Below are 20,448 nucleotides of genomic sequence, written 5' to 3' on the forward strand. Positions count from 1 at the left end.
GCTATTGCTAGATGCACGTTTTAGGATTCATTTTGAAGATCAGGAGAATCCTACACCTGTTCCTTGTAGCTGTTTCACTTATGATCACAACAACATTTATGGCTCCTTAATTAATGGAAGTTAAGGACTGGATACTTCAACTTACTTTCTTGTCATTTGGCATAGGAACATCTAAATAATTACATCTATTAAAATTGCAATAAAAGCAGGAAACAGAAAGGCAATAATGTCAATAAAAGTCTTGCGATATTCCTACCCTGAAAAAGTGTGTGTTTGTGTTTTTTTTTCTTTATTGTGTGTGTTTTCTTTCCTGCCAAACCTTTCTCCCCAATTGTGCTCTTGGGGATTAAAATCAATAGTTAGCTTATAGTTGCAATAAAAGTAAGTATATCTTCATCAGAATCAAGAACATTGATTGTCAATACTGTAACTGATCTCGTTCCTCAGAGTTATTTTAAGCAGCTGGCCTTTTCATAGGGAAGGATTCTTCAATGTTAGAATTGCGTTTTAATTAATGGAAAAGACTGTTTTTAAATGTATTTTAATGAATGAATCCTGGAAGGCTGTCCGGGATATGATTGATTTGTCAATCTGTTGCACCCAATTTCTATGTACTATAAGTTTTGAAAGTTGCAACATGATGCATCTGGAGGGCAAAGGATTAGAAAAAGTTATTCTAGATCAGTGTTTCTCAACCTTGGCAACTTGAAGATGTCCGGACTTCAACTCCCAGAATTCCCCAGCCAGCATTCGCGTATAAACAATTCAGTGTCTAGGACAGTGTTTCTCAACCTTGTCAACTTGAAGATGTCCGGACTTCAACTCCCAGAATTCCCCAGCCAGCATTCGCGTATAAACAATTCAGTGTCTAGGACAGTGTTTCTCAACCTTGTCAACTTGAAGATGTCCGGACTTCAACTCCCAGAATTCCCCAGCCAGCATTCGCGTATAAACAATTCAGTGTCTAGGACAGTGTTTCTCAACCTTGTCAACTTGAAGATGTCCGGACTTCAACTCCCAGAATTCCCCAGCCAGCATTCGCGTATAAACAATTCAGTGTCTAGGACAGTGTTTCTCAACCTTGTCAACTTGAAGATGTCCGGACTTCAACTCCCAGAATTCCCCAGCCAGCATTCGCGTATAAACAATTCAGTGTCTAGGACAGTGTTTCTCAACCTTGTCAACTTGAAGATGTCTGGACTTCAACTCCAGAATTCCCCAGCCAGCATTCGCGTATAAACAATTCAGTGTCTAGGACAGTGTTTCTCAACCTTGTCAACTTGAAGATGTCCGGACTTCAACTCCCAGAATTCCCCAGCCAGCATTCGCGTATAAACAATTCAGTGTCTAGGACAGTGTTTCTCAACCTTGTCAACTTGAAGATGTCTGGACTTCAACTCCAGAATTCCCCAGCCAGCATTCGCGTATAAACAATTCAGTGTCTAGGACAGTGTTTCTCAACCTTGTCAACTTGAAGATGTCCGGACTTCAACTCCCAGAATTCCCCAGCCAGCATTCGCGTATAAACAATTCAGTGTCTAGGACAGTGTTTCTCAACCTTGTCAACTTGAAGATGTCTGGACTTCAACTCCAGAATTCCCCAGCCAGCATTCGCTGGCTGGGGAATTCTGGGAGTTGAAGTCCGGACATCTTCAAGTTGCCAAGGTTGAGAAACACTGTTCTAGATCATATGTACCTGTACATTGCAAAGATCGGGTGTGATGCTTTATGTCTCCATTAACCTTTTATGGGGATGAGACTGTCTTTTGTCAGTGGTGGAAGGCAGTTTTCATTTCAACTGCAACGTTTCAAAACTGTTTTTGGTTTTCATTTTGACTAGAAGGTTTCAAATTTTTAACTGTTTTCTGTGTTGACAGAACCAGAAAACTGTGGGTGGGTGGGTGGGTGGGTAGGGGAGAGAGAGAGAGAGAATAGAAACCATTTGGAATTTTTAAATCCATATGTATTCATGTATGTATGCATTGCAAGAGAAAGATATTATGCAGTATGTCTCACAAAAGGGGATTAAGAAATTATGCAGCATACAAGATTATTGTGGACGAAATAAAAAAGGTGGTGGGTATTCTGTATACCTGGAGTTGTATAAAAATAAAAGTGTGCTATCGATCTAATAGTTAACAAAAATAATAAATAAATATCTAATAGATAAGTTACTATTTATTACATGAACCTTAAATAATTATGCTGGGGAAAAAGTGCCATTGAAATAACTGTGAAAAAAAAAATCTCATTTTTTTTTCCTGAATGGATTTTCTTTTGCTGTTTTCAGACAATTTGATCGATTTCAAAAGAGAGCGAAGGCTATCGGGTCCTGGCTGGATATATATTCCGAAGTTAATGGTAACCAGGATTATACATACACTTGTTCTTCAGCAAAGAGCATTGCTGTGTCATTCTTAATTGTTGCTCTTGCTGTTGCTTAATGCCATAGAGATATTGATTGCTTTTGCCCTGTCACTCCAGTGCATCTGCTGTCTGACACACATTTCAAAGGCTCCTGTGACTGTCAGGAAATGGAGAAGTCTAAAAAAACATCAGTAAACGATACAGAAAATCTTTATGGCGGAAGCAATCAGCCTCCCCTCAAACACTACCTATAAAAAAAATCATTACTACAGACATAAAAGAAGAAAGATATTTACAGAAGGAAAGAAATCTGCAATGTAATTAGCAATAGCAATAGCAATAGCAGTTAGACTTATATACCGCTTCATAGGGTTTTCAGCCCTCTCTAAGCGGTTTGCAGAGTCAGTATATTGCCCCCAACAATCCGGGTCCTCATTTTACCCACCTCGGAAGGATGGAAGGCTGAGTCAACCTTGAGCCAGTGAGATTTGAACCACCGAACTGCAGATAGCAGTCAGCTGAAATAGCAGTTAGACTTATATACTGCTTCATAGGGCTTTCAGCCCTCTCTAAGCGGTTTACAGAGTCAGCATATCGCCCCCACAGTCTGGGTCCTCATTTCACCCACCTCGGAAGGATGGAAGGCTGAGTCAACCTTGAGCCGGTGAGATTTGAACAGCCGAACTGCAGATAACAGTCAGCTGAAGTGGCGTGCAGTGCAGCATTTAACTACTGCGCCACCTCGGCTCTAATAATTAAATATATTGTTTCAAAAAATGCTTGTTGCTACAGTATAGATGGAAACCACTGAGAAACTTGGTGACTATTCGCATGAAGTGAATCTAGCGTGGACGTGAGTCTTCGCCCACCCTTCCCATGATCACATATCTTCCTTTCTTCCTCTGTGTGCCTGGTATGGATCCCGTCACTCTGGATGGATGAGATTGGCTCTCTTTAAAGAAAAGACATTTACACTGCTGGCGGATCCCAAAATTGCAAATCTCAGTCAACTTCACTGTAGCCTTGGTGCCATCTGTGGATTTCACGATATACCTGTATACTCTAATGAGGAGAGCTGTACAAATTGACCAGGATCCACACAGATTTACTAGTTACTATCATTTCCTATTTCCAAACCAGTAATATATGCAATGTATCCTTTGTTGTTGTCCAATCACTATGTTCTGCCCAACTCTTTCTGATCCCATGGACCACATCACACCCAGGCCTTCTTCTCCTCCACTGACTGCCGGAGTCTTGCCAAAACTCATGCCTACTGCATCCATGACACTATCTAACCATCTCATTCTCTGCTGTCCCTTCTTCCTTTACCTTCATTCTTTCTCAACATCTGGATCTTTTCCAGGGACTTCTTTCTTCCCATTTGATGGCCAAAGTATTTGAGCTTCAGCATCACTCTCTGTCCTTCCAAAGAACAAGTCAGGGTTGATTTCCTTTAAAATTAACTGATTTGATCTCCTTGCAGTCCAAGGGATTCTCTAGAGTCTTTCCCAACACCATAATTTAATTCTTTGGCAGTCATCCTCCCTTCAATATCTTATTTCAATTGATCGAATCAAAGAATAAATATAAATCATATTGTGACTAGAGATTCTCCAGGACGATCTGTTCTCAGATCTTCCACTTGCTCATTCACTCCTCTGTAATCCACATTGCTTCTGATTATCCTCTTTTCCTCCTTCCTTCCATGTTTCCTAGCATTATGGACCTCTAAATAGAATTAAGATTTTACATAATGTGAACAGGATTTTACATCCTGTTATTCTCAGGATACCTTCCCCAACATAGAGTTCAAATGTGTCTATGCTCTTTCTATTCTTCTACATTGTCATGCAGTTCTAATCTTCAAAATTCTAGGCACATCATGGCATCTAAATATCTTTTCCAAGGCTTTCATTGCACTTCTACCAAATGCTAATCAGAAACATATTTCTTGACTAAGGTTCCTTTACTGTTGATAGTCAATCCTAAAAAAAACATATGCTACCTGCCATCTCAGAATCTTCATTGTCAATTCTACAGTCTGTCATTGTACCTGTCATCATTACTTTTATCATCTTCATATTTAATCTTAGTCCCATGTTTTCCTTGTTCTATTTCCATTTGTGAAGCTTGCAGCTCATTTGCATTTTCAGTAGAGTACTCTCATCAGCAGAGCACAAATGATTGATGTTTCATCCCCAGGTATGAAAACCATGCTTACCTTCTTCCAAACCAGACTCCTTTGACAGATATCCATCATAGAGATTAAATAAATAAGGTGAAACTATACAGACTTGTCTCTCTCCTCTGTCAGCCTGGATTTAGTCTGAATGTCCATATTCTATGGACTCTGGCCTTCCTGTCTTATGCATAAATTTTGTACGTGGATAATAAGATGGTATGGGATTCCCATTTCCTTAAAATATTCCACAGATTGACATGTCTGACACAACTGATTCCTTTGTACAATCAGTACTTTCTGGCCTCTTTCTTTAGTTCATTCGTCCTTTTTCTTTCTTTCTTTCTTTCATTCGTTCGTTCATTCTCGCTCCCTCCTTCCTTTACTCCCTCCCTCTCTGACTCCTTCTTTCTTTCCTACCTTCCTCCCTCCCTTTCTCTCCTTCTCTTCATCTTTCCTTCCTTCATCCCTCTCCCCTCCTCTTTCTTTCTTTCTTTCTTTCTTTTCTATTTGTTTTTCCCAATATGCATCAGCAATAATAGATCTCATTCTTTGGCCTTTGCTAAAACCTCTGGCATCTCTCTTTGTATGTAAACTCCAATAAACTACACTGAATGATTGTAAGTGATATTTTACTGGCACATTAATAATACTGTCTAACTGTTTGCACACCCTTTTTAAATCTCTGTTGCTTGATATTGATATGTAGATTGGTGTCTTCCAATGTGTTGCCCACTGCTTATTTCTCCAGGTTGCTAGGATAATGGAGTTAGTGATTCTTCTTCTGTTGAAAAATCGGAAGTATATATTTAACATTTCTTGAGCTGAGTAAGTAGTGAATGTAGTTCAAATCAATTATTTAGTTTTGGCAAATTAGGAGCTGGTATGAAGAGTTTACAATAATCCATCAATGAGCCTTCTAATGGATTTCTGAACTAGATGCTTTCTGTAGAGATTGTTATAATTTCCATTTTGTTTTCTTCAGTGTCTTACAGATATCATTATAATATTGCTTCTTGTTTCTTCTAATAACTTTGGATGACGAGATGGTGGCATATATATTTAACAAATAAATTACTTTCTAAAATTCGTTGTCAAGTTCTGTTGTCCTGTACCTTTTTAAAGCTTGATGTTTAATCACATTAAATAATGTCCCACAAGTTGATGTCTTATAATTTTGTCTTTATCTGGTGGCACAGTGATTAGAATGCAGTATTGCAAGCTAATTCTGCCAACTGCCAGGAATTTTATTCTTACCAGCTCAAGGTTGACTGAGCTGACCATCCTTCCAAGGTCAGTAAAATGAGGGGCGATATGTTGAGGACAATATGCTGATATTTGTAAACCACCCGTAGAGGACTGTGAAGCAATGTGAAGCAGTGTATAAGTCTAAGTGCTTATCCAAGTGAGATAAGTGCTATCTCATTTCAGAAACAGCTTAATGTATCTCTTTTGTAAATCAAGATAAGACAGTTTTCCGCATCAATCTTCTCATTTATTCTGTCTGTATGTCCTCTTTAATTATTGAGACATTGGCTAGTTTCAAATGTAAACCCGTTGTAGCATCCTCTTCCATTTTCAAATCCACATCATCATTTTCTGTATTGCTTTTGTAGGCTGGCATTTTTAAGAAATCCATCTTCAAATTCAAATGCAATTTAGCCTCAACTTCTGTTTTATCAAGTAAATTCAATTCTTCTTCTATATTCTCTGTTAAATCCATATTTTAGTGTTAAACAATCGTGCAATTTCTGAGTACACTGTTCCTATTGTTTCCAAACTGCCTTAATTTCTTCTATAGTCAAATAATATTGTTCTATTGTATATTAATGGGTGTCTTCTCCTTTAACTTTAATCTCTGGTTCTCTCTTGTCCCATCTATTCAACCTTCAAAATTCCCAATTAGCATATATTTGTTTTCCAATCAGCAAAAAAATTACATAGGAAGATTTATCTATATCTATGTCTATGTCTATGTCTATGTCTATGTCTATGTCTATGTCTATGTCTATGTCTATGTCTATATCTATATCTATATCTATAGATAGAGCTAGAGAGATAGAGATAGATAGATAGATAGATAGATAGATGGATGGATGGATGGATGGATGGATGGATGGATGGATGGATGGATGGATGGATGGATAGATGGATGTTGTATTTGTGCTGATAAATAAATAAAAGGAGACTAGTATAGATCTATTCCAAGCTATTTAGCTCTCATCAGCTAGCCATACCCTTACTGGGATTCGAACCTGGGCTGTATTACATGTTAGGCAGATGTGTTAACCACTAAGCCACAAGGTTCTCCTCCTTTATCAGCTGAGCCAGGGAAATAGGTATGTATTTAGTGTCACAACCTCAGCTGATAAAGGAGGAGAATCTTGTGGCTTAGTGGTTAACACATCTGCCTAATATGTAATACAGCCCAGGTTCGAATCCCAATAAGGGTATGGCTAGCTGATGAGAGCTAAATAGCTTGGAATAGATCTATACTAGTCTCCCTTTATTTATTTATCAGCACAAATATAACACAAATGTAACAAGGGCAACAGTAAAAATATTGGGTTTCTGTCTGTATGGTATCTTGTGACGAGCCGATAGACAGAGAAAGGAAGCAGTAGGCTTCCTCCCATATTTGGGCATACCAGGGGTTGTGACACTAAATATACATACATACATACATACATACATACATACATACATACATATACACTTGCTTCAAGAAATATTCTTTCAAGTCCATCTAGCCACTTAATTTTCTAAAATCAACATTCTTGTTCCCATTTTGCTGTTTTCCAAAAATTAAAGTCCTTCTATTTAATCTTTAAACTTATATAAAACTTTTTTCATCTAGACCAGAAGGAGGCTCTCCTGACATCATAAAGTTTGGCTTTCAGAAGGTTCTTAACTTCAAGTAACTCACTAACAAACAACTTCCTAAAGAACTAGACAGGAAGTAGATAAAACCAGTTTCCCTTATCACAGGGGTGTCAAACTGGTGGCCCATGGGCCAGATGCATCACTTGCAGGCCACACCTACCCCGCTCCACAAAGGCAAAAAACATCACAACAGGTCATGATGCGTCATGTAACGCAATCGAGTTTGACATCCATGCCTTAAAAGGCACCAAATTGCAGCTTAGGTAGGATAGTTTTTCCCCTAACTCCCACAGCTCTCAAATCTGCGCTAGATTTTTTTTAAAATGATCTCTTTATAGAGAGCCTTGAATGGAGCAAACCTATGGGTAATCTAGTCCTTTCTTTGATCTGGAAAGGAGTTCTGAGGAATCAATCCACCCATTGGCTTCTCATTCAGTTCACCATTGCTTTCCTGAAAGTCCTATTTTCACCCATTCTCAAAATTCATATCAATTGGCTGTGTCTGTCTGAAAAACAATAGTGGCATAAACACACAGATTTACAAGCAACAGTAAAATTGGGAATGAGTTGTAGCCTCTTGAGAATTGTTGCTCAAGTTGATGAAAATGAGTTCTGATGTCCTCATGGTTTGCCTTTAAATTTGACTAGATTTGGAAGCATTTATCTGAAATTTCAAAGGCTTAATGGAGACTTTGAATTCATTTCTCACATTACGGTGTTGCATACAAACAGAGATTCAGTTTATTTGGTGAAAAACTTTTATCTCTATCTAAGAAACTACGTGATAACCAGCACTAAATGACAATGATACAAAGGTAATCAAATCCAAGTCAGTTCTAACCAAGTTAACACCATCACCCATATATATATATATACCATTATCCCACCCAGCTCCACCCACAACTCCACCCAGATAACACCCACCCACCATCACCAATCACCATGACCCACACCCTCAGCCACACCCCTACTCAGTGTTCATCATAGCCTCTTTCCTGGTTAGCTGCATCCGAACAAAAGAGTTACATCAGAGTAGGCCGTTGCACCCGAGTAGAAGAGCCACATGCAACTACAGGCTCAATCAACATCAGAGAGGTAACATCAATGTGGCAGCGTTAGTGGCGTGTAAGCATGGCCGAGCGGGCCCCCTGGGTGGCAGCCTGAGGGCTGACATCATTAATAAACATGTCCATGGTCTTTGTGGAAGATGCTTATAAGATGCCTGTCACTATTGCATAGAATGTAAATTCTGACAAGCAGAATATAGCAATATTACTACCTTAAAGAAAATCCATCAATGTTCATTGTAGAAACCGAATCCATAAAACCTTCTCTTCTCCGGAAAAAAAATATTGGTTAACTCTTTGGTTTTTCTAATGATATTAAGCAACTACATATTGAAAACAGCCATGTTAAACAGAAAAGCAGTTTAATATTATTTGCCTTCCCCTAATAAGTTATTTATGAAACTAAAATCAGAAATAGTTTTAACAATAACAAATGATTGTTCCCTTGGTTCAGCAACATATATACTTAAGGCAGAATAATTTAAAGACAGTAAGCTTGCCAAAATTCAAGGAAAGGGGGGGAAAGTGTGAAGTATGGAGAAACTTTCTTTAAGATCTTTAGTGCTTGAACAATGCCACTTTTTTTCAGATCTTTGCTTTGCTCAGGTGTTACACTGAACCAAAGCCCCTGTGCAAACCTCCTCCACAGTTGAGAGGGAAATTGGGAGGGGGGGAGTTAATTATGTATGCTTATTTCTACAGGTTACTGTAGAAAACGGTAGTCAGAGGCTTATGGGACTCATATTGTAGAGCTTCAGTTCTAAGTATGATCTGTTCTAAGTGACAGAATTATTGACTGAAGCACCTATCTAACATAATCCTAGGTTTAGGATTGACCTATCGATCAAACTGATTTTTGGAACCTACAAAACAGAATTATTCACTCTGGATAAGGAATCCTGCTTTGTTTCCAGTTTATTCTTTGCACCTAGATTCTTTCCTCCTTGATCCTCACTCCTGTAATTTTATCTTTTCATTGCTGCTGTGATCATACTATACAGAAACCATCTTGCTTCTGAGTCACCTGAAGAACTATCTACAGACCCAGATTTACTATCTATCAATCTATCAATCTATCAATCTATCAATCTATCAATCTATCAATCTATCAATCTATCAATCTATCAATCTATCAATCTATCAATCTATCAATCTATCAATATCTATCTATCTATCATCATCATCTATCATCTATCATCTATCATCTATCATCTATCATCTATCATCTATCATCTATCATCTATCATCTATCATCTATCATCCATCATCCATCATCCATCATCCATCATCCACCATCATCTATCTGTCTATCATATCTCTCTCTCTCTCTCTCTCTCTCTCTCTCTCTCTCTCTCTCTCTCTCTCTCTCTCTATCATCATCATCTATCATCCATCATCCATCATCCACCATCATCTATCTGTCTATCATCTCTCTATCTCTCTCTCTCTCTCTCTCTCTCTCTCTCTCTCTCTCTCTCTCTCTCTCTCTCTATCTATCTATCTATCTATCATCTATCTCTATCTATCTATCTATCTATCCCATCCATCCATCTATATCTCATTATCTATCTATATCTATCTATCTATCTATCTATCTCTATCTATCTATCTATCTATCTATCTATCTATCTATCTATCTATCTATCTATCTATCTAATCTATCAACCATCACCAACCATCTACCATCTATCTAGCACAAATACAACAAAATGTAACAAAAAGGCAACAATAAAAATATTGGGTTTCTGCCTGGATGGTCTCTTGTGACGAGCCGAAGGACAGAGAATGGAAGTAGTGATCTTCCTCCCATATTTGGGCATACCGGGGGTTGTAAACATCTGATAGATAGATAGATAGATAGATAGATAGATAGATAGATAGATAGATAGATAGATAGATAGATAGATAGATAGATAGATAGATAGATAGATAGATAGATAGATAGATAATGATTATCTATCATCTACCATCTATCTATCATTATTATCTATCTATCTATCTATCATCCATCCATCCATCCATCCATCCATTACCATTTCTGCATATATCACACATTTTACTGCAGTCACAATTCTTTTTTTCCCCTGTGATGTATCAACAAATACATAGGAATTCATGCACATCTCAAAAGAAGCATCACAATGCAGTCATACATACTACCTCATTAATATTCTGAAGCCATAATGTGTTTGGAATAAGTTACAATTGAGCTGTCAGTGTAATTGGCAACAGTTAATTAATTGGCATTCTTCAGATGAAGTAAGATAAGCCTTCTCCATTCCCTTCATTCTTTCTAAGTGTTTTGTCAGTGTCAGTTTGTGCATCAGCGGCATAGAGGGAAAATAAAAATGAATTTAAGGAACAGAAAGCACTAGCAAATTTGAGATTTGGTCCTAGTTAAGCTGGAATTCAGGATCAAAAAACAAAGAACAGTGATGGAGGAACCACAAAAATGATTCTAACTTTTCCCATTGTGATAGAAAAGGACTTGATTTCATTTTTCGCCTAAAGCAACAGAAAGTCTCATGATGGGATGCACAACTATTTCAGAGGTCATTTCTATGAAATAATAACGGAGAGGAATTTTCAACTGTTCTGTCTTCTCTTCTGTCCAGTGGACTGAAGCCTCCCCTGTTTTCCATTTGTGATTCAATCCATGGCATCTGAGAGAATTTGTCTTACTGGAAGCTAGTTATTGGAGCTACTTAAGGAACATTCAGGATAGTTGAAATCAAGCAATGTTGCCATTTCATTTCCCTTTTGGAAATAAGGCCATGTGGTTTCAAAACAAAGCCCCTTCATCCTTTTGAGGCGAGCCTAGTCAATAATAAGGGGGAAAAAATAAAAAGAGCAGCAGGCTCTCCCACCTGGCAATAATTAAACTCAAAATGACGTCAATCAAGTTCAAAAGTATCCTGTAAATGAGGCAGAGAAGAGGAAACATCTTTCATAAAAGAAAAAAATATGGAGAAACCAGAAAAATCTAGTATTTTCTAGCTTTAGAATAAATGACACACAATTCATATCCTTATCATCACTATCACCATCACTAACACCATCACTAACACCTGTCAATCTCGAAGCTGACCTGACCAAGGCCATTTTGAGGCTTCAGGGCTGCCACAACTGGAGCTAAGGGAGAGGGAGGGGGGAGTAGAGATAGGTAGAGTTTGTAGCCAAAACAAATACGGTTCCACCACAAAACCGCGGTCGACAAAAGCACGCTTGACGAAAGCGCGTACGTGACGTCATCACAGCGCGACGAAAACATCATGCTGTGAGCGGTAAATGTAAAATTAAAGCGAAAACCTTACCCTAACCCCCCCAAACCTAACCCTAAACCTAACCCTAAACCTAACCCTTAACCTAACGCTAAACCTAACGCTAACCCTTAACCTAACGCTAACCCTTAACCTAACGCTAAACGTAACCCTAACGCTTAACGTAACCCTAAACCTAACCCTAACCCTTAACCTAACCCTAACCCTAAACCTAACCCTTACCTTTATGTGAATCGGCTTGCTTTAATTTTATTTTTATTTCAATTTTTAATTTTTTTCATCGCGCTGTGATGACGTCACGTACGCGCTTTTGCCGAGTGTGCTTTTGTCGACCGCAGTTTTGACGGGTCACGAACAAATACTTTCTCTTGGGAACCAAGCACATTCCAGCAGGTGCTTGGAAGGAGGGGACTGATGTCACCTAGCAACTGGACTGTATCCCGATTGGACCGTGTGACTGATTGTTTTGAGAAAGTGAAAAACTTCTACTTTTAATTAGGTGAAAACCACGGGAACATTTGGAGTCGGTTTTCACCAGCCTGTGCCAATAGGGCATATCCAATAAAAGTATTCTTTCAGGAATCTACCTGCCTCCAAATTTTGTCTGCTCTGGGTGTGTTACTTGGAACCTTGATAACACCATTACAATCTACTCAAACTCTTGTTTTTCTTTGTGGCAGAAGCCACAATATCCATTCTCGTTCTTCTAGGGCAATAGTTAGTCAGAAAGCAGGAAAAAAGGCATAGGTTTCTTCCATGTCTGCAATAAAACTATCAAGATGGTTTACCAGTGTGAATGTAAGGATGCTCGGGATACTTCTTAGAAACCATCTTTATTATTAGAACCAAATTGAAAAATTAACCAAAAGGGAGTGATTGAGCACACAACACGATGGCTTCCCTTCATACTGGGCCTTTAATCAAGTGTTGATGGATACATCTCCAAATCTCAAGGCTCTGAAAATCATTGGTTCTCTACGGGTGGCTAGCAGTGACACTGAACAAGATTCCCAAATCTCCCAAGAGACTCTCAAAATCTATCGTGGTTTATAAAATGAAATTTAGGGGTAGGATATCTTGAAGTTATTCTCTGAAAACACATAAGCTTTTCGAAGCCCACCCATATCCTTTGGCTGTTGAAATAAATGAAATTGGAGGAAACTATAATCAACCTTCACTGCTTTCAAGGAACAAAAGCAACCTTTTCAATAACTGCTCATCTTGACACATTAATACACTTGTTTTACTTAAAAAGTAAAGCGAGCAAGTAAATCCAAAGCCTATATATAATTTGGTTGAATGTCATGCTGAATGAGAAAAGGTCTCTAATGCATAGCATGCAAAAAGGCTACATCTAAATTACTATATAATAGTATGATTCATTGGGTAGTTGGTAATTTTTCTGCATTGTATAAAGTCGGAACCATTTGTCCTCTTCTAAACAAGTGATATTGATTAGACAGAATGTGGAGGAGGTATTAGAATATAAGCTGTGCTTCCTCCTTTAGGTATCTCCCCCTCCCCAAATAATTAAATTTGTGCAGTGTTTGACAGTTTCTTTTTATCTGACAGAACATAAGGATTCATTACTCTTTCCTGCAGAAGATTAAAAGTTTCTGCTTCCAGGTCATTTGAAACTGCCAAATCTGGCTTAGTGAGCATTTGCCAACTTTCACTGCTTCATAATGAATTAGCAGTCTTTTTTCACTCGGTCAATTGCTACTTGAAAAAAGGTTCATTGTCATTTAAAAAAAGAAAATTATCTATTCTCAACTTCTCAGTATCCCTAACTCCCTCCCTCCCTTCCTCCATAGAGAGAGAGAGAGAGAGAAAGAGAGAGAAAGAGAGAGAAAGAGAGAGAAAGAGACAGAGAAAAGATAGATAGATAGATAGATAGATAGATAGATAGATAGATAGATAGATAGATGATAGATAGATAGATAGATAGATAGATAGATAGATAGATAGATAGATAGATAGATATACAGAGATAGATAGATAGATAGAGAGCTAGATGATAGATAGATAGATAGATAGATAGATAGATAGATAGATAGATAGATAGATAGATAGATAGATAGATAGATAGATAGATAGATAGATAGATGATAGATGGATGGATGGATGGATGGATGGATGGATGGATGGATGGATGGATATAGATAGATAGATAGATAGATAGATAGATAGATAGATAGAGAGAGAGCTAGATGATAGATAGATAGATAGATAGATAGATGATAGATAGATAGATAGATAGATATACAGAGATAGATAGATAGATAGATAGATAGATAGATAGATAGATAGATAGATAGAGAGCTAGATGATAGATAGATAGATAGATAGATAGATAGATAGATAGATAGATAGATAGATAGATAGATAGATAGATAGTTGGATGGATGGATGGATGGATGGATGGATGGATGGATGGATGGATGGATGGATAGAGAGAGAGAGAGAGAGAGAGAGAGCTAGATGATAGATAGATAGATAGATAGATAGATAGATAGATAGATAGATAGATAGATAGATAATAGATAAATAGATAGATAGATAGATAGATAGATAGATAGATAGATAGAGATAGATAGATAGATAGATAGATAGATAGATAGATAGATAGATAGATAGTTAGTTGGATGGGTGGATGGATGGATGGATGGATGGATGGATGGATGGATAGAGAGAGAGAGAGAGAGAGAGCTAGATGATAGATAGATAGATAGATAGATAGATAGATAATAGATAGATAGATAAATAGATAGATAGATGATAGATAGATAGATAGATAGATAGATAGATAGATAGATAGATAGATAGATAGATAGATAGATAGATAGAGCGCTACACTGATTGTAGGCTACTTAATACCTTTAAATTAAATTATATTTCCTGCTTGCTCCTCTTCTTATCATTTTTCATTCCCAACAATCAGGTCTAGAGATATTTAGCTACAATTCTTTCTGCATAACTGCCAAGGAGGACAAATAAAATTCTGTACTACAACATCTGTAGAATTCATTTTTATATGCATCAGGTTATGCAATACTACATCTATGATCATTGAGCATCCACAAGAGGCCTTATCCCTGGCTAAATTAAATTTAAAATATAGCTGAAATTTCATAAATAAGTCAAGATTTTGTTAAATCTCTTGAGACCTAAGGAGATGTTGGTATTCCTCCTCAAGATCCTCAAAACTCCTCAAGTTTTGGAATTATATAGCAAAATCATAGAACATGTCAGGTATAAGACTGCCAAATTCTTGTTGAATTTACATCATTCTTATTCAAAACGTCATGATTGGTGTATCCAGGTATTTAGACTTGATTTGGCATTTTTATCCATCTATTGAGTCCTTCCCAAGGACTGGGTTAGGCAGATGTTGTTCTTTGATAATGTTAAAGGATGTAAGCTCTTCCAAATAAATCTGCCTTTTGCAATTGATTAATGTCAGTGCCAATATTATTCAAATGATGCCCCAAATGCTTTGGAATTGTACCAGGGATGAAATTCAGCAGGTTCTTACAGGTGCTGGAGAACCGGTAGTGGAACTTTTGAGTCCGCCTGCTGCCAATCACCTCCACTAGACCTATCAGATCCCATAGATTAGGCCTCCTCCGAATTCCATCCGCCGGCCAGTGTCGACTGGCGACTACCCGGAGGAGAGCCTTCTCTGTGGCTGCTCCGACCCTCTGGAACGAACTCCCCGTGGAGATTCGCACCCTCACCACCCTCCAGGCCTTCCGCAAAGCCCTTAAAACCTGGCTGTTCCGACAGGCCTGGGGCTAAAGATTCGCCGCCCCCTATCTCGAATGGTATGATTGTTGTGCTTTTTTAACCATGTTTTTTTTTCTGTATTGTTGTTAAACTGTTTGTATCCCCCCTTCCCTTTTTGAGCTGTGAGACGCCCTGAGTCCCCTCAGGGAAAAGGGCGGCATACAAATGAAATAAAACTCAAACTCAGTAGTTTGGCGAACTGGCAAATACCACCTCTGGCTGCTCCCAGAGTGTGGCAAGAATGGAGATTTTGCAATCTCCTTCTCCCAGGAGTGGGGAGGGAATTGAGATTTTGCAGTATCCTTCCCCTGCCATGTCCACCAAGCCACGTCTACAGAACTGGTAGTAAAAAAAAATTCAATTTTACCACTGAATTGTACCCAAAGTTGATACTAGATTTGTTTTCATAATCGTTCTGCTTCTTTTTGCAAGTTTTTAAATGTTGTGATCTAGTTCTTTCTGGCTTGTAGGAAAATTTATTGCAGATATTTTAATGCACAATTGTTGCTACTTTGTGATGCCATTGTTTGCAGTCAGTCTAGGCAATCTTCTTATCATAGCTAATTAGGTCATCCACAGTTTATTCAGCTTCTTTGCAAAGATGGCTTTCGGTGTCTATTGCTGTCTTCTCAATTCTGGCGTATGACTTTGTTCTTAAGCCTTTGTGTTATGCAGCCCGAATTGCCTCTTTTGCCTCTTCAACTTTCCTCTCTTCACCATTACCAGGTCTTGTTGTTATCTGCTTACCCTGCTAAGAGCCGAGGTGGCGCAGCGGTTAGGGTGAAGTACTGCAGGCCACTTCAGCTGACTGTTATCTGCAGTTCGGCGGTTCAAATCTCACCGGCTCAAGGTTGACTCAGCCTTCCATCCTTCCGAGGTGGGTAAAATGAGGACCCGGATTGTTGTTGGGGGCAATATGCTGACTCTGTAAACCGCTTAGAGAGGGCTGAAAGCGCTATGAAGCGGTATATAAACCTAACTGCTATTGCTATTGCTATTTGTATTTTCCATGTACTGGCCACATAATACTTTGTCATATTGTAATTCTTTGCCTCGCCATTTCTATTTTCTCTTTTTCACTGGGCTTCCTTATAGGCCAGTTTTGCCTCTCTAGTATTATTTTAGTGCTCACATTATCATATAAAATTGTGCGACAATAGCAGTCCTCCCCCCAAAAAAACTTAATCCATAATGCACATAATGTCACCTACATTTCAGTTCAATAAAGCAGCAAGTTCTTTTTGACCAATGCATATTGCCCTACACAATAGTGGAGAATATCTGTAGGCAGGGTGTAGGGTGAGGGCAAAGGTTTGTTCTCCAAGTTTGTGGGTTGGTTTCCAAATGTTTCCTCACCAGGCTAAGTAACATCTTCAGTGGAAAATTTGAAAACTCCACTGAACATGTTTACTAGTCGGGTAACGAATCATTTGGAAACCAACCCACAAGCTTGGAGAATGAATCTTTACCCTCCTATTATCTATGCAACACCACTATCAAGAGTTACCATCTACAAGAAAATGTAAACAGACACAAAGTTTGTGATATATTTTAAGCTTTGTGGAATGTAGCCTTCCTTGGCATCTCATTCACGTGCTCCCCATTAATTTCACCCTCTCAAAACAACAAGAACAACAAGTCTTGAATCTTGTGCATTAAAAAGAGGTAACAAGCTGTGCGCTCCTGAAAAACTTGTAAAGAAGAACTATTATTTTACTAAATAAACATGAGGCAACAGCGTGATATGGCAACAAAAAGGCAAATGATTAACTTGTAGTTTCCAAACCATGCAAAGTAATGATAGTTCCACTTTATTTGTCAATATTGACATCAGAAATAAGAGACTTCTAATTTGACAGCAGGTTTTCCTAGATTATTCCAACAAGTGTCAATTTTGCTTCTTGCTACCACCTGGAGATGTACATGTATTTGTCATCCGTGGCTGTACGTCGCATCGCTTAGTAATGACTGTTATTGCTAACAGACCATGGGGAGGAAATGTATCATTTTTACATTTAAAGAGGAGGTAATCAAATTAGCCAAGTCGGCTTTCCTCCTCCTTTCCATATGAATCTTAGAAACTTTCAAGGAATAAGGTAGTAAAACAATTATCAGTAAAATTGCCTTATTTTCCAGAGTATAAGATGCTCCGGAGACACACCTTAGTTTTTGGGGAGGAAAATAATAAGAAGAAAAAATTCTCCCTCTGCCTACTAGCATCCATGGTATTCAGCTGGCACATGGTAACAAGATCAGCCAATGAGTAGGCATAGCAACTAAGTCAGCCAATGAGGGCTATTTGGACTGTGAAATTTGCTGTGTGAGCAACAAGGAGACAGGAAAGAGCCTGGCTTAGAGAACTGAATGTGAAACTGCTGTATTTACTGCTACCTTCGAAAACCCTACTTTTGGTAATGCATTGTATATTATCATTATTTGGAATCCTGCTGAATCAGTTACTGTACTTCCTGAATGTGATTGTTGCTGCAAACTCTGACCAACCAGATCAGCTTTAGCACTTTTGCAGCCCGATTCATCACAGGTGATTGGTGGGTGGATGGGACTGCTGGAATGCCCGCAATCAGCTGGTCCAGGCTGCAGGGATTGCCACAGAACATCGCTGCCTCCATAACTCGCGTTTTTGACTTCTGGTGGGGATGGGTGGGGCTACATTCGGTATATAAAACGCACCCAAATTTTCACCCTCTTTTTGAGGGTGAAAAGGTGCATCTTATATGCTGAAAAATATGGTAATTTGAAGTTGAAACCAATTAACGAAATTGTTCCTGAATTTCCTTTCACTGGATATCTGGAAACAGAAGCTGGACAGCAAACTATGAGACTTGCTTTGAACTGGATTCAAATAAAGTCAAATGGCCTTTCATCTCTATGATGCTATGATTTTAGAACAGCTTACACAACTTAGATACCAGTGTTTCTCAATCTTGGCAGCTTGAAGAGATCTGGACTTCAACTCCAGGACTGAGGAATTCTGGGAGTTGAAATCTACACCTCTTCAAGCTGCCAAGGTCTAGAAACACTGACTTGGACGATGCCATCGCGTACTGCACTTCAAAAACAATGTGTAATATGGCATGTCATTTAAATTTTCCCCTTGGTGAAAAATACTTTCTAAATGGAAAAATGTCCAAATACCCATCACAATAGCAATAGCAATAGCAGTGGACTTATATACCGCTTCATAGGGCTTTCAGCCCTCTCTAAGCAGTTTACAGAGAGTCAGCATATTGCCCCCAACAATCTGGGTCCTCATTTTACCCACCTCGGAAGGATGGAAGGCTGAGTCAACCCTGAGCCGGTGAGATTTGAACCGCTGACCTGCTGATCTAGCAGTAGCCTGCAGTGCTGCATTTAACCATTGCGCCACCTTGGCTCTTATATACCCATCACAGCTTTACACATTCCAGAGTTGATACACATTTGAGATGATTGTCATTGAAATGCTTGCCTCCAGAGAAGTTCTAATACTAGCATCAACATGAAGAAATGTATATAATCCAAATGTTATTTATTTGCAACTAACCTGGAATCGATTGAGGTGTTAATACAACTGTAGGAAAAGGCCTGGGAGCAGTAGCTGGCCTAGATACAGCCACAGCGACTTGGTTTGTTGTCACAAGAGGCTTTTCATGTCCTTGGTAGATTCTTAGTTCCTTGGGATGTATCCACGTTGAATCAAGAGCAAATGCGTTGTTCAAATAAATCTGCACAGAATATATATATAAAAAGGAAATGTATCTCTGTACAAATACATTCATTCACATAAATAAAATCCTCTCCATCTGTTAACTGCTAGCCTGTGTTTCAACAGGATTTCCAAAAACATATCTAAGGTCGTCTAAATCCAATCCATTTTAAAAATGAATAAATAAATAACCATCTCTCCAATTATCCAGAAATACTTTTCAGCTGATGAAAGCTGCAACTTTTTCCTACATAAAAAAAAATTCATCCTTGGAAAGTGAAGACTAAGTTCAAACATTCTTTCTAGCTATTGTTGACACATTTGTAATCTGTCCTAGACTCCTGTTGGAACTGTGGGTTGATAAAAGGGGAAAGAGATATATCAGAGATAACTTCTAGAGGATTTTAGAAGACTTTCGGTCTTCCCAATCTTTGGAAATATTTTCAAATGAGAAGCAAATAAACTTCCATCTGGAAGCAAATGAGATAGGCGGCATTAAAAAAAAAAGTTAAATAAATAAAATAGTAGTTCCTCTTTTATGGCCAGAGGTATCTGCAAGATTGAAGACTTTTATTAACATGACAAAAACAGTATCACACTATTATATAGGTACAGACAGAAAGCAGCACAGGGTTTTTTTATGTGTGTGTGGTTGTTTCAACAAACACCCTCTAAGATTTAGGAATCTTCACTGCTTTCACTATTGGAACATGTCTTCATCATCCATAAAAATAAGATTGTCCTATAGATGTGAGATAACTAAAAGAACAGATAAATTTATCAAGGCCTGTTTTTAACTTTGGTTAGACTTATATGCCGCTTCATAGGGCTTTCAGCCCTCTCTAAGCGGTTTCCAGAGTCAGCATATCGCCCCCACAGTCTGGGTCCTCATTTCACCCACCTCGAAAGGATGGAAGGCTGAGTCAACCTTGAGCCGATGAGATTAGAACCGCTGAACTGCAGATAGCTGAAGTGGCCTGCAGTACTGCACTCTAACCACTGCGCCACCTCGGCTCTAGATTAAAAGTATTTGGCTATGGTATGCTCTATTAAAAACAAATGGAAGCTTTTTGTTGATGTTGTTAAGATGCACGTACCAAGCCAGAGGAATATACTGATGTTAGATAATAAATATTTTTCATTTATTATATATATATAGATAGATAGATAGATAGA

At 38.4% G+C, this 20,448-nt stretch overlaps 1 protein-coding gene across 1 annotated transcript in view; it reads right to left on the minus strand.

The window, feature by feature from the left end:
• TCERG1L (transcription elongation regulator 1 like) overlaps positions 1-20,448 on the minus strand; it is a 198,550-nt gene that overhangs the window by 170,805 nt on the left and 7,297 nt on the right. Inside the window, exon 3 of the mRNA XM_087725988.1 lies at positions 19,111-19,291. Within this exon, the coding sequence (XP_087582114.1) occupies positions 19,111-19,291 (181 nt within the window). The remainder of the gene's footprint in view (positions 1-19,110; positions 19,292-20,448) is intronic.

This window comes from Thamnophis sirtalis, unplaced genomic scaffold (assembly GCF_051295495.1).
Source record: "Thamnophis sirtalis isolate CommonGarterSnake01/CBP01778 unplaced genomic scaffold, rThaSir2_p1.2 scaffold_11, whole genome shotgun sequence".
NCBI lineage: Eukaryota > Metazoa > Chordata > Lepidosauria > Squamata > Natricidae > Thamnophis > Thamnophis sirtalis.